At 40.1% G+C, this 13,505-nt stretch overlaps 1 protein-coding gene across 2 annotated transcripts in view; it reads left to right on the top strand.

The window, feature by feature from the left end:
* The window catches only part of PITPNB (phosphatidylinositol transfer protein beta), a 61,833-nt gene that overhangs the window by 37,725 nt on the left and 10,603 nt on the right, over nucleotides 1-13,505 (top strand). For both annotated transcript variants that reach the window (XM_022550654.3, XM_089894643.1), the window contains exon 8: nucleotides 2,375-2,452. In XM_022550654.3, coding sequence (XP_022406362.1) covers nucleotides 2,375-2,452 — 78 coding nt within the window. The remainder of the gene's footprint in view (nucleotides 1-2,374; nucleotides 2,453-13,505) is intronic.

Here is a 13,505-nt window from a genome sequence, read left to right as displayed (position 1 = left end):
ATGCCAGGCTCCATAATATCTTCGATTTTGTAAAAAACAAAAACTTGAGCATCATGCCCACAGTAAAGTCACACCCCAGTTAGTAAAAAAGAAAAAAGGAAGTATTTTTCCTTCAAATGGGATGAACTGTTAAATGTTAAACACTGGTCAGACCTCTGGGCATTATACAGATAATTAAAATTTTATCATAAAAAAATTTAACACAGTGTTCTTTAGCAGTAAGATTTTTCTCCTTTTAAACATGATGTTAAAACTCATTTTAAAAATACATTTCCTTGGCTGGTGTCGGTTGGTTTCAATTCTTTCTATAACTCTCCTCTCCATTCTCTGTTGGCAGTCAACATGTAGCCCCTGGGGTTTCGATTACCGTTTCTTTGTCTCTCTTGCTTTGCTCCCAGCTAGACTGATTTTCTAGGAGCCAGAACCAGGTGTTGGCTCTCCTTGTGTCCTTAGATCCCTTAGACTGCCTCTTAGCTTAGCATCCTGTGCACTGCATGGTGCATATGTAATGCACCTTTTCTGTGATGGCTGTTCAATAAATAGACCTTGAATCGAGGGAGATGATGTCAAAAGTGATTATTTGATATAATGTTAAATATTTTCAGTTTTGGAGGAAACGGAGCTTATCTCTGGGTTTCCAAGCCTCTGACCTAGAAGAAAATGTGTTATGGGGTTACAAGTATTTGTTAGTAGGACAGCTGATTTCTCACTGTGAATCCAGGTCTTGAGACCACCTGTACAATTGATTCTTTTCTCAGTCAGCAGTGAAGTTGTTAATTTTTAGGGTGCGGTTCTAAATTGGAATTTAAGAATTCATGTTAGCTGACAGTAATTGAACTTTCTGCTGATGTGCCCAGACACACCAGCTAACTCCAGTTGTCTGACTCCTTGCAGTTGGCTCATCCCAGTTTGTCATTCCTGGACAGTGCTGACTGACCTCGTGCCTGTAGCTGCGCCATGTTGCGTATTTTAGCAGTAAGGCTCAGCATGGCCAGCCAAGTTTGCCTGTGTAATCGTCTTAACCCTCTGGGGGACCTTTTTGTAGCTTCTTAGAAGGCAGCGGTTAGGAGTTCAAGGTCACACATTTGCCCAGTTATCTTTCTTTAAAGTTTTATTGTCTACCCGAACCTCACTCTTCTCCTTCCTCACGTAATTTATTTATAACTTTCTCTTTAGGAATTATTAACATGTCATACGCATTTATTGAATAACTGTTGAGTCTTGATTGGCTGCTTCTCAGCATGTTTTCTTTGATTTTGAAAGTTTGTATTATGCTTTGGCATGTGTTCAGTGCTTGCACTGCCCCTATCTCTAAAACAATGATTTTTTTTTCATATTGACTTGTCTGGGCATTTTTCTCAAAGTATGTGGTCCCTACATAAATGCTGTGAAGGACCCCTGGTTTAAAAATTCTGCTCAAGAAGAAAGGGGCTATCCTTTTGTAGTATTTTCAACTGACCTCTGTTCACTGTTACTGTTACAACTCATTTCTTTTTTTAAATCTGGATGTTAGCTCTTCAAAAGTAGTTTTTTAATTTCTATCTGTAGATTGTGTGTATGTATGTGTGTAATGACCAAAGAACTTTTGTAAAGCAGATAGGAATAAAAAGGTTTACTGCTTTCATGTTTTCCATTCTATCAGAAAGGATATTAAGGGAAACAGTATTTACACACCAAAACCTCCTATAAAACCTAGATTTTAGGGCTGTTCCCTATGGCATGATATAACTGAGTCCCACATGGAGTCGTAAAGCCCTCGCTCACCTCACTTGGCATTGCAGGGCTGACATGAGTGTAGTCCCTAAGGTTTGCCTATGTACCCATGGCTCTCCACGAACAAGGCTTTGGAGTGGCTGGCCTCCTAACTGAGGCACCCACCACAGACCCAGCCGTGGCAGAGCTCAAGGGGATGCCACAGCATCCATGGTTCTGATCGGTGTTCCCAGTCATGGGGGTTGCTCTCCAGCAGGCATTAGAGTCCAGTGTCTTCACCTATGGGTGTTGTGAAAACTGGTATGGGTCGGCTTTATTTCTTGAGTGTGATTATATGTATATCAAAATACTGAAACTGTTGAAAAGTTTTGGAAGATTTCTTAGAGATAGCTATCCAGCAACCAGTCATGGTGGACTGTTAGTCAGGGCTTTTATTACTTTTTATTATGTAGTTGTTTTGCTACAAGGTAAAAGCTTAAAGCAAAGAGAACCAAACTGAGAACTTAATATCGTATAGAAACATTTTCCTGCGCTTATGCAAAGCACAGTAAGCCCCATCAGTTTCTGTCATGTGTTTAGTAGCTGCAGAGGGCTGTTCTGGCAAGGTTAAAGAATTTTCTCTGGTTTTCTTCTCTGCTTCTGACTTTGTTTTGCTTTGCAGGACTACAAAGCTGATGAAGACCCAGCGTTATTCCAGTCAGTCAAAACCAAGAGAGGCCCTTTGGGACCCAACTGGAAGGTACTGGATGCTGACCTTTCTGACAGGCAGAGTCTTGGCAACAGAACACTTGACAGGTCCTGAGTCTGGAAGAGCTGGTGACGTTTAAGTGAAAAACAGAAATGGCACAAAAATAGTTTTATTTGTGATAAGGACTCACAGCCAGTTGCAGTTGGCCAGCAAGTCTGTGCTGCATTAACAAACAGAACAGAGCCAGGCTGTCACTTTCAGCATAATGCTATTCTGATAACTCTTAAAAGAGACAAGTGATTTAGTCTTTGGGGATTGTAATGTTCTCTTTTGAGACTTGAAGCAGTACAAAAATCCATGTTAAGTGAAGGTTGATAGTTTAAATTTAGTCTTGGTAAAAACTGAACAAGTTCCCCTTCCCCGGTCTCATGTTCCTGGCCTTTTAATAGTTATATTTCGGAAAGCAGGGCACCAGAGAACAATTTTGATGGCAAGTAGTTGTTTTCTAATAAAAAGCACATCCTTACTTTATTCATGGAAGTAAGAAAAGCAATGTTAGGGTAATAATTTAAATTGCTATAGAAATATAATGGATTTTAAAGACATCCGCTAAACTAAATGACAGCCCCTTAGAGAAGGCTTAATGTGTTGATGGCAAGTTATTACAGCTAATTTGACAGGAGAAGAGGAGCATAAAAACCTAAACATGCCCAGAGCAGATTTTCCGCCAACAGGGTTTTACTTGGTAACCAATCTGTTTATGCTGAAGCCAGTCACAGGTCATCGATAAATGATGTCTAGGATTACTGTTACAGTAATCCCCTATCTGCAAGCAACAACTAAATACTGTTAGTTGTTGCTTGCAGATAGGGGATTACTGTAACAGCCCCACAAGAAGAACCCAGTGAGTGGTTCTCCATGGGTGTTGGACTATTTTGGACAGTCTTGCACATCAATTAAAATGAAGAATGAGTCTGACTTTCTTCTGTAAGAAATGATTCATAATTATTTTCACATTTGTTCTCTGGATAGAGTTTGGTTCAAGATTCTCTCAGTTTAATGGCCATGACTAGAGACTTTTAATACCCAGAAAGTGATATATGTCACTTAAAAAAAAAAAATTAAGGAACAAGTTCAGTATGCATGTTCTAAATTTACTCTCATGGATTTAAAAAAAAAAATTCCCCACCCCTTTCAAGATTTCTCACTGTGAACTTTAGAACTCACCCTGAGTCAGAGGAGAAGCCTTTCTCTGAGATTTAACACTGGCCTTAAAAGAGAGTGCTGTGCTAGAGCAGACAGGTGTCTGCTTCTAAGGTTGCCATATCTTCTCAAAGGTCTTCTGGCCCCAATAAGTACCAGCTCTTTAGCTGATGACAGTTTTCAGGGAATAGAGGGCCATGAAATTGAGACTTGGAGGTGGATTAAATGTTGAATTTTCTTCAAATTGTCAATTTTTCAGGTATAAACTTGAAAAGGTGATGCTATATTATGTGGTGGGCTATTGTGTCTGGGTGCACATCTTTCCTGTAGGACCTCCTAACCAGTTTTATAACAGGCAGCAAGGGTAGTTTGACACTATGACTTTTACCTGATTTCCAACCTTTAGGAACTTGGAATATGAGTTTTACTGCTTTTTTATTTATGATTTTTACCTTTTTAACTAACATTGCTTTGTCTTTTATTATCCATTAATGGTTACTTAAAATTCTAGAATAGTTTCGTTTTTAGAAATTGTGAAATTTTGCATTTTTTCAGGTTGCAGTATGGCAAATTATTGCCCCCATTTTGTGTGTGTGTGTGTGCGTGTGTGTGTGTGCGTGTGTGGTGAGGGGGTTAAACAATAGCTTATTTCTCAGGGAGAGCGCTGGCTGGTAGTGATACCATTCTACCTATTTGCCTGTCGGTTGTTGACTTGAGCCAAAAGATGGTAGGTGCAGCTACTCTCATAAGTTGGGTTACTGTTTAACTGAATTTCAGTGAGTTACTGTGATCTCAGAAATAACTCAGGGAGTCAAGAGTAAGTCAGAGGAGAAGTCTTCCTCTGAGATTTAACACTGGCCTTAAAAGCATCGCTTACTGCTGAGATAGAAACTAAAGAGTAAGAAGGATTGACTAGCTGACGATACAACATACAGAAAAACAGGAACCTGTGGACTGACTTGCTCTTATCAGCATCTCCTGCAGCTGTTCAGCAGGCCCTATTTGCCTGGCACCAAAGGGAGCACCAGGGAAGGATAATAGTTGAAGGTTTCTATACTTCTGAAATATGAGAATAGGGAAGAAATACATGGTACTTAAGGCAAAAAGGAAGAAGAAACCCTGTTCTGGACCCACTCACCCAGGATCGTATAGAAGAATGCTCCAGTCCAAGTGCTGCCTGGTGGTTCCTCTGCCGCTCCAGAGGCCCTCCATACCCCTCAGCGGAGACTCACCTTACCAGCACACATTCCAAAGGGTAGTCACAGCTAAGTGCACACCCCGTGATCGCTTTGAAACTTTCCCTTACTTATCCCACAGTGATATTTTCCTTCTGAATCATTGCAGTATTTAATGCTTGTCTGCACCAGACTGGATGAGGGAAAAGAAGCCTTTTTTTGGTGCCAGGCATTAGACAAGGTTGTATTTAATCTTCACAACCTTCCTGTGGGGTAAATACAGCTGCTTCACTTTATAGATTAGAAACTTGGCCAGAGAAATATGGATAATAGTTACAGGAGAAGCGTCTGCCATTTCTGTAGCACCTGATTCAGTGCTAGTCACAGAGATGTGTAAGGCATGGAGACATAGCAGATTCTGGCTCTTAATCCAGAGATCCCGGCTCACCAGTCTGCACCGTTTTGCCCTCCTGCATCATGGCAGTTGTGTGGCTCTCTTATTCATGGTATTTTCCAGAATTTGGTCCTTCTCTTAATACCTGTCAAACGTTTCCAGTGGTCAGGGAATCTGTTAGGTGACAGTGGCACTAAGGGAGATCCATTAAAAACCCATCGTGAATCTATCACAAGTTGTGACTTAAATAACTTAACCCTAACTCTGAACCTCGGTTTCCACACCTCTAAAATGGGAATGATATTAGTAACTGCCTCAGAAGGTTTGTGTGAGGACTAAATAATGAATGTTATAATCCCAGCAGAGAGGAAGTGCACAATAAATGGTAGCTTTTATCATTGTTGTCATGCTTTTGTCTTTGGAAATAAAAATCCTCTATCATCTCCTGGGGTTAATGAGGTCAGTGAATATGCTACCCTATTTACAACACAGTTATTCCTTTTCTTTGTCTAGTGTCCAGGGTTCCCTTGGTTCTGGTGTCTGGGGATTGCCGAACATGTCCTGGTTCACCTGTCCTTACCCCTCGTGGTTATGAGTGCTTAATGAGTGCTTGACTCGGGTCAGCCATAAAGCAGAGGCCACACAGTTTAGAGAGCCTTTGCTAGCAGGGGATCACGGGATTGCCAGGGAATAGATTTTCATATTACCTGTATGTGTTAGGAGTACAGACATTTTTTTAGTTTATGGTATGATACAATTATTTTTTTAAAACTACAAACCCAGAGGTGCAGACCTTAGTTGTATACGTATTCATTTTCCCTCTAAAAAAAGAATTTTTAAAATCTGAGCATGTGAATTACATTTTGTTATTTAGGCTTCAACACTTGATTAAGTGACTCTGCATAGTAATAGGAGAGTGATTTATGACCTATAAAGATTTTTGCTTCAAGGCAAAATTGTGCATTTCTCATGGATGTAAATGTCTTCTGTGTAGCACCACACATGCACGTGTGTGTGTGTGTGTGTGTGTGTGTGTGTGTGCACGTGTCCATGTTTTGGTTCATTTTATGTTTCGGGGGTTGTGATGTTGGTATGACTACCAGTACCAATGGTTTACCCATTTGCATGTGGATTCCTTTAGCTCTCCAGTTTGCCTTCTCTGATGAGGTGAGGAGTTGTCATTTTAACCAACCGAAACAACACTTGTGAAGATTATGGCAAGGTCTCATTTTTTTCTTCATTTAATCCAGATGCCTCATGAAGACTTCAGCCTCTATGTCTACATATATATGACAGTTAATAATTAGGCCTATAAAGGTCTTTGTAAGAGGCTTTGCCGAAGCATCTGCAGAGCCCTTACAGTGCTTGACATGTGTCTGAACATTGGGGTATCAGGGGATCAGGTCGAGTAAAGAAGTTGATGCAGAAATTGTGGTGGCTTTTATATTATCTTTTTATATATCTTTATATAAATATTCTCTTTCTAATCATAAAGACACGTGCAGTTTGTCTTCTATGTCAGTTAGTTCAATTTTATGTAAAAGCTCTGGCAGTTGGAGCTTGGCCTTGCAGAGCAGTTTGTTGTACAGTTCACCTGCGTGGTCACGCTTTAGATTCCTTTTGGACTTATCGCGGAGGCCGTTCTGGATTCTCCAAGCCGGTGGAGGGCAGCCATCTCTGGGTCATGGGGATGCTGATTTGTTTCCTGCTGTGCTGCCAAGACTCCTTTCTCTTCTCCCCCCACACCTGTGAAAAGAAGGCAGTTTTGGTTGTCTGTGGCCTAAAGTAGAGTACCACAAGGTTCTGTTGGCTGGGGATGGGAAGAATGGAAGTAGGGGATGAGGGAGAATTTGAAACCCCTCAGTGGAAATCTCTTTGAGGTAGAGACCGGCAGGAAAGCAGCCCAGATCATCCATCCTCGTCCTCTAGAGGCTAATGAGCACTGTCTCTTACTGAGCCGCCCGAGGAGGAGGGCTGAGGGCGCTCTCCTGTGTCTTCATCTAGACCTGGCTCTGAGTCCAGGAGGGATGTGAAGGCATTTTAAACGTGCTCCCTCCCTGTAATCTCACATTTGAAACCCCATAGTGGGTGGTATAAAGAGGCTTAATAATTAGTTTCTAGTTGACCACACTGTGGCTTATGTATACTAAAGCAGACCTTAGAACATGGCTCATTTTTTTTTGAGTACTTGGTTTGGCAACTAGGTTTTTAATTCAGTATAAAAAATAGGCATTTTGCCCTTAGTATGTATCAATTATGCAACTCCTAAGAGGACACCGAAAAAGCCGTTCTGTGTCTTCCAGAAGCTAAGTGCCCCAGGAGCGGTACATGATTAGTTCTAGCTTTATCTCGGGTACCGAATTCCTCTGTTCTCAGGCAGAGCCGAAGGACTAGGCGTGGACGGATGGGATGTCTCACTCAGGTTCAAGGAGTGATTTGACAGGATGGGCCTCTTGCGGAGTGTCTTCCTGACAGTCAGGGCCATAAAGTTTTCATGAGTTCCACTTGAAGCGTGAATTTGTGATTTCAGTTGTACTTGGTGTCCCTCCTGGAGTAATTGGACACAAGCATGAAGCACATGCTTAGTAAAGTTCTGATTAGTAAAATGGGTGTGAGCTACAAAAATACTAAGTTTGGAGGCATGGAAAGTGTGACTGATCATTCTCTCACAGGCAGTAAGCTTTACTGTCTATTTTTGTGAAATTAGTTTAACCTACGATTAGTTTAATCTTTTGAACTTTATCCCACGTTTACTTCTTCCATTTAACAGTTAGCACTTGCCCAACCAGTTAGGAATCTCCTGCCCTGAACCCTTCCGAGTCCTTTGTTGATGACCTGCTCATGGAACTTGGTGTGTCCTGCGTCAGGGTGGCGGTTCACGGGTTCATACTCCCTTCCTTCCCCCACCTCCTCGCCCCCCGTCACTCTCTGAACTCTCAGCCGTAGGCTCTGTGTCCGGCTCACTTGATATTTGCAGTGCTGAGCACGGGGTTTGCTCATAGTAGATACTTACAGATACTTAGTAAGTATTCGCTGAATTCAAGTTAACTATCTTAAACCAAATAAAAATCAGTGTTGGACTTGCCATGTACTTACAGAGAATATAATGTCCAGTGTTGGTCTGTCCAAATGGCTACCAAAATCTAAACCAAATTGAGGGAATGGCTGTGAATTGTAGCATCAGGCTTTGCTTGAAATTTCGGTACGCATACTCCACATACATTCTGTAATCTTGTGTTGATATTTACTGATGGGGGCGCTGGCAACAGCCACAGCAGTGCATTTATTTTTAACTTTCTTAGTGAACTCTGGGTTGGAAACTTAACATTACGAAATCAGCAGCTGAAATTGAGCGTTCAGATTGCCTAAAATTGAAAAATTGAAATATGAAGGGAGCATGAGCCTTATAAAAACTGCTGTGTCCTTGCAAAATATTAATGCTGGTTAGATGTAACTTATACCTATTCTGTCTTTATCCCAACACGTTTTAAATAGGAAAAAGTGTATGTGCAGTTGACATGTAGGATGAAGCTGTGAGAGGACTACATTTTTAGGAAATGAGTTTGCAGAATGCCTTTGGGTGGTTTTTTTCCCCCTCTTTTGCATTTGTGTGTATTTGTTTGTCACAGATACGAGGAAGTAGTTCTTGTGGAGAGCATGGGCTGATTGCTCACCATTCCAATTAAACACCCTGCGTTTTGTTTAGTTACGTTGTGTGGCTTCAGTATACATTACTCTCCCTTAGGCCTCATCCACATACCTCAGAGTAACCTAATATGTGTTGTTAAATTAAAAACATGATTTGAGTTTAGGGGTTTCATTTATAGTTAGAAAAGTGAAATGTAAGGAATTCAGTGAATACACAAACTATTTAAATACAATTTTAGAAACATTTCACAGCGAGCTAGTATTACAGATGAAATTTAAAATCGTGTAGAGATGGGTGATCATTTTGGGTTCTTATGTTAGCCCATGACTTTATTTTTTATAGAACTTCTGATTCTTATCTTTTGGTGACCAAACATTCTTTACCTTTTATTTTCGATTGTTTTTTTAAATTTTCATGCTATAATCTGTATAAAACTTGATTTTCATTAGCAGAATAATTTTATTTACTGCTACATTAGGTTAGGAAGTGTTAGGTTTGGGCTGGATTGGAATTAGGTGTGAATGATCTGAATTTAGATTTTGCCTTTATTTGCTTTGGGGTTATTTTTTCAAATGATGGAGGAGGAAAGAATCAGAAAACATTTGTATTGTTTAAGGCCAAAGAGGAAACTTTGCTTTGTGCCAGCAAAGAGCCCCCTGAAGGCTGAAACTCCTTTGGGTTCTCTGGATTCTAAAACACTGCTCTGAATGTGGGGTAGCAAATACTTGTCCCATTGAGATTTTTCACATTTTTTTAAAGGTTGCACATTTTTTCACAAGAATACTTCTGATAACTCTGAAGCTGATAATACTTTACATGTATACCTTGCTTTTGCTTTAGAAGTTTAAGATGAGGAAAAATTAAATGTGGGCTGAACTAAAGTTACGTATTAAAGATATTAATTCAGCTTTTAGCTTGATTTTGTTTAGCTTTGACTTATGAAACATCAAAAAGAAAAGAAGCAGGAAAATATTTAGATTGTTTATAGTCAAAGATGAATGAAGATTTAAAATAGTACCCAGATAATTTAGGGCGAAGTAAATCTTTGTCCTAAAATACTCAGCTGAAGGCAAAAACTTTTTTAGAGTCTGTTTTTCAAGCGTGTTAATTTTTTTTTTCTGATTATAAAATAATACGTATTTATGAAGTTTTGAAAATAAAAGTCAGTTGTAGTCTCAGCATTTAATTACCGCTGTTTGTTATATTTCTTAATTCACATAGTTTATTTTGCTGTAGATGTTTATATTATACATAGATACCTATTTATATTGGTATTATGATTTTTTTTTCTTCACATTCTTTGAAAAGATGGTTTTTAATGGCTGTATGCATAGTAGCCGATTGCTTGGAAGAACTATGAGGTATTTCACCAACTCTCTTTCAGTGGGTGTTTAGTAAGTCCAAGGTTTCGCTGTTCTGAAAAAATCTACACTGTTATTTTCTTACCTGATGAATTGGGATGCATTTCTGAAAGTGGAATTATCAAGTTAAAGGGTATATGGTATATATAGGATACGAGCAGCTTTAAAACTTTTTAATTACGTAGTGTCAGACCCCACCCCAGAAAGATTATGCCAAAAGGATTCTTTTACCTTTTATTTACCACATGTAGTCAAGTTTACTATTTTGTGTGTCATCATTAAAGAGACTTTTATTTATTTGTTTGTCTGTTTATTTATTTATTTATGGCTGTGTCGGGTCTTCGTTGATGTGCCCGGGCTTTCTCCAGTTGTAGTGAGTGGGGGCTACTCTTTGTTGCTGTGCGTGGGCTTCTCAATGCAATGGCTTTTCTTGTTGCGGAGCATGGGCTCTAGGCGCACGGGCTTCAGTGGTTGTGGCACACGGGCTCAGTAGTTGTGGCACGTGGGCCCTAGAGCGCAGGCCTAGTAGTTGTGGCGCATGGGCTCAGTTGCTCTGCGGCATGTGGGATCCTCCTGGACCAGGGATCAAACCGGTGTCTCCTGCTTTGGCAGGCTGACTCTCAACCACTGCACCACCAGGGAAGTCCCAAAAGAGACTTTTAAAGCTATTTTCTTAATTTAATCACTAGCTTTAAGACCACAGCACAGATTAAGAGGTGAATTGCATAAGTCATTTTTAGAATTGGGTGAGACCTTAAATATCACATACATATTAATAATGATAGCTGATGAAAATATATAGCTTCTATGTTCTCATCTTTCTCCCGGGGATCTTTGAGATTGTGTTTCTGTAAGTCACCTTCTGTACCTCACACTAGAGTATTGATACTGTGGAGAATTAGGCCAAGAAATAAAGGCAGCAGGCTGTTTGTTCACTTGTTTATTTTTTTAATTGGTTTACATATTCTTCGCTGCACTTTTTTTTTTAATAATTGTAAATTGGATGGAAAAGAAAAATCAAATTGAGACTGAATGTACATTTTAGATCCATGGAAGATAGCTCAGAGAACTGGTTCTTGTTGTCCCATCACTTACAGTTTTTAAACTAAATGCTATAGACCAGTGTTACTTTGTAAATTACCAGTAGTACTTTAATTAGTTTGAGCAGCCTGCCAAAGTCACTAGAAAGAATGTGAGAAACAAACTTGGGTAATTATTGAAGTCACGCGTGTGTGCTTTGTTCTTAGAGCCCCAGTTTAGTATAGGCATGTGTGTATTAAATTTAGCTTACTCTTTAATTAGAGCCATGCTTCATCCTGCTGTTTTTATAAAATGGTGGGGAAATTCTGAAGAGTTGGTGTTTTAGAAACACCCAGGGTTTTCATTTAGCACAAGGTGTCCAATGATTTGGAGTTTGAGAACGAAGCTCTCAGTAGCCTGTAATTAATAGGACCTTGGAATGTTCCATCTGGAAGGTATCTTAGGACTAATCAGTGGTGCATCAGAGGTTCTCGGTCAAGAGGAAATTTCAGCCTGAGTAGGTGGGCAGGAGGATATTTTGTTAAGCCTAAGCATATTACAGAATAAAATGCAAAATTATAGGAAGTTGTAAGACAAGCCATTGAATGTCAGGGACATGAGCTTACCCACTGCAGCCCTGGGCCAACCCCAACCCTCACACTCAACTCCTTCACCCCTGCTTTTAGTGGCATGTCAGTGGAAGATGAAAAGCTCTAGTGGAGCCCAGCCTTTGCTTTTACTGACAGAGAAGTTAAGGCCTGGGGAGGTAAAGGGTCCTGCCCACGTTACATGGGAAGTTACTTTGCATAATGGGAACTGCAACCCAAGTCCCCTTACTCCGAGTCTAGCACTACCGTTTGGCAGGTGTACCTCACAGTTTTAAGTGCCTTATTCTACATACACCCAAATTGTACTTCATGTGAAATTTTCATGTCAGTGACACTTATTGGATTAGAGAGTACCTCCACTCTGGCTCACTGCTTATTGAAAAAATGATCTGTAAAAGACCAACCTTGTCATTATTTCAACAAGGCTGGGTACTGAGAAGCTTGCTACATCCTGGGGAAGGCTGTGGACTGCTCTTAGAGACACCAGAGCCCAGCTTAAGTGCTGGGTCTGCAGGTCAGGGACGGGAGGGGGAGTTACAGATATGTGATTTTAGTCTGGGGCCACAGTGTCCACAATAGAGGTGTGTCCCTTCTGATAGGGATTGTTCGTACAAGGATAGTGGTTTCATCATTATTTTTATACACAGTCACTCTCCTCTCTACCAGCCACATGTGTGTCCTCTAATACCACCTAGCACAAATGGGATTGTAAATGGTGCCCACTTAATACTTGCTGAATTAAACTTGTTCATAAAGTATGGGTATGTGTGTGTGCACGCATGTGCACACGTACACATCCATGCTGAATTTTCACATTGGTACTCTGTTTAATGGGAAGGAAATTGGAAAACTAGAGCTGAGCTAGCCAAGTCCTTCTGTTGACATAGAACTCACCTACAAAAGGACTGTCTGCTGTATGTAATGTTTGTATTTAAATGCTTGTGATGTTGCCTCATTGATTTAATCCATGTACCAGGTCATTATTCAGAAGATGAAATGTTATTACAGAAGACATTTTCTGAGAAAAGTTGATCAGTCATGCAGGACTCTACAGACTTTGAGTCCTATTAATAATACCAAAATAGACTTTTTTCATATATTGTATCATAGAATTCACTTGACACTGGAACATTATTGAGAGTCTGGGGGGGAAGTGTGGTCTGGTTGCTATGATTGTGTAAATGAAGAATAATCTTGAGGTTTTAGAATAAGACCTAGAAGTTCATCATTTTAAAATTTTACGTACGTGTGGCTGAATGGAAGTAATATTTGTTCACACACAGCGAACTTACTGAAAGTGGGGGGTGTGTATGAGTGCAAGCTGACAAGAAGTGATAGTGGCACACAGTGTGACTGACGCCAGCTCTGCAATTTGAGTGCTGTGTGAAGCTAAGAACAGTGGTGAAAAAGGGAAGAACGCTTGTAAAAGGCTGCTTAATCTTTTCACTCTAATTTAGTTTTTATAAAAAGGGTCCCCGTAACTTTCTACTCTTTTGAGAAACTTTATTTTAAAATTGTTTTGCAAATTCAAGGTGGTAGGTACAACTCTGTGAAAGAATAAGGGAGGGAGAACTAATCTGTTTGAAGCTCCGAGTCCCACCAACTAAGCACGGAGCATACTCTGCCTTATTTAGTCTTTATAACAGTCCTGAGACATAGCTTTCTTCTTGGAATTACACCAGAACTGGGGCTGA

The sequence above is a fragment of the Delphinapterus leucas genome, chromosome 14, assembly GCF_059928025.1.
Source record: "Delphinapterus leucas isolate spDelLeu-1000000601 "Yukka" chromosome 14, BTC_Dleu_Yukka2, whole genome shotgun sequence".
Taxonomy (NCBI): Eukaryota; Metazoa; Chordata; class Mammalia; order Artiodactyla; family Monodontidae; genus Delphinapterus; species Delphinapterus leucas.
Note: the sequence above shows the minus strand (reverse complement) of the source record. Positions and strands in the feature narration are given on the sequence as shown.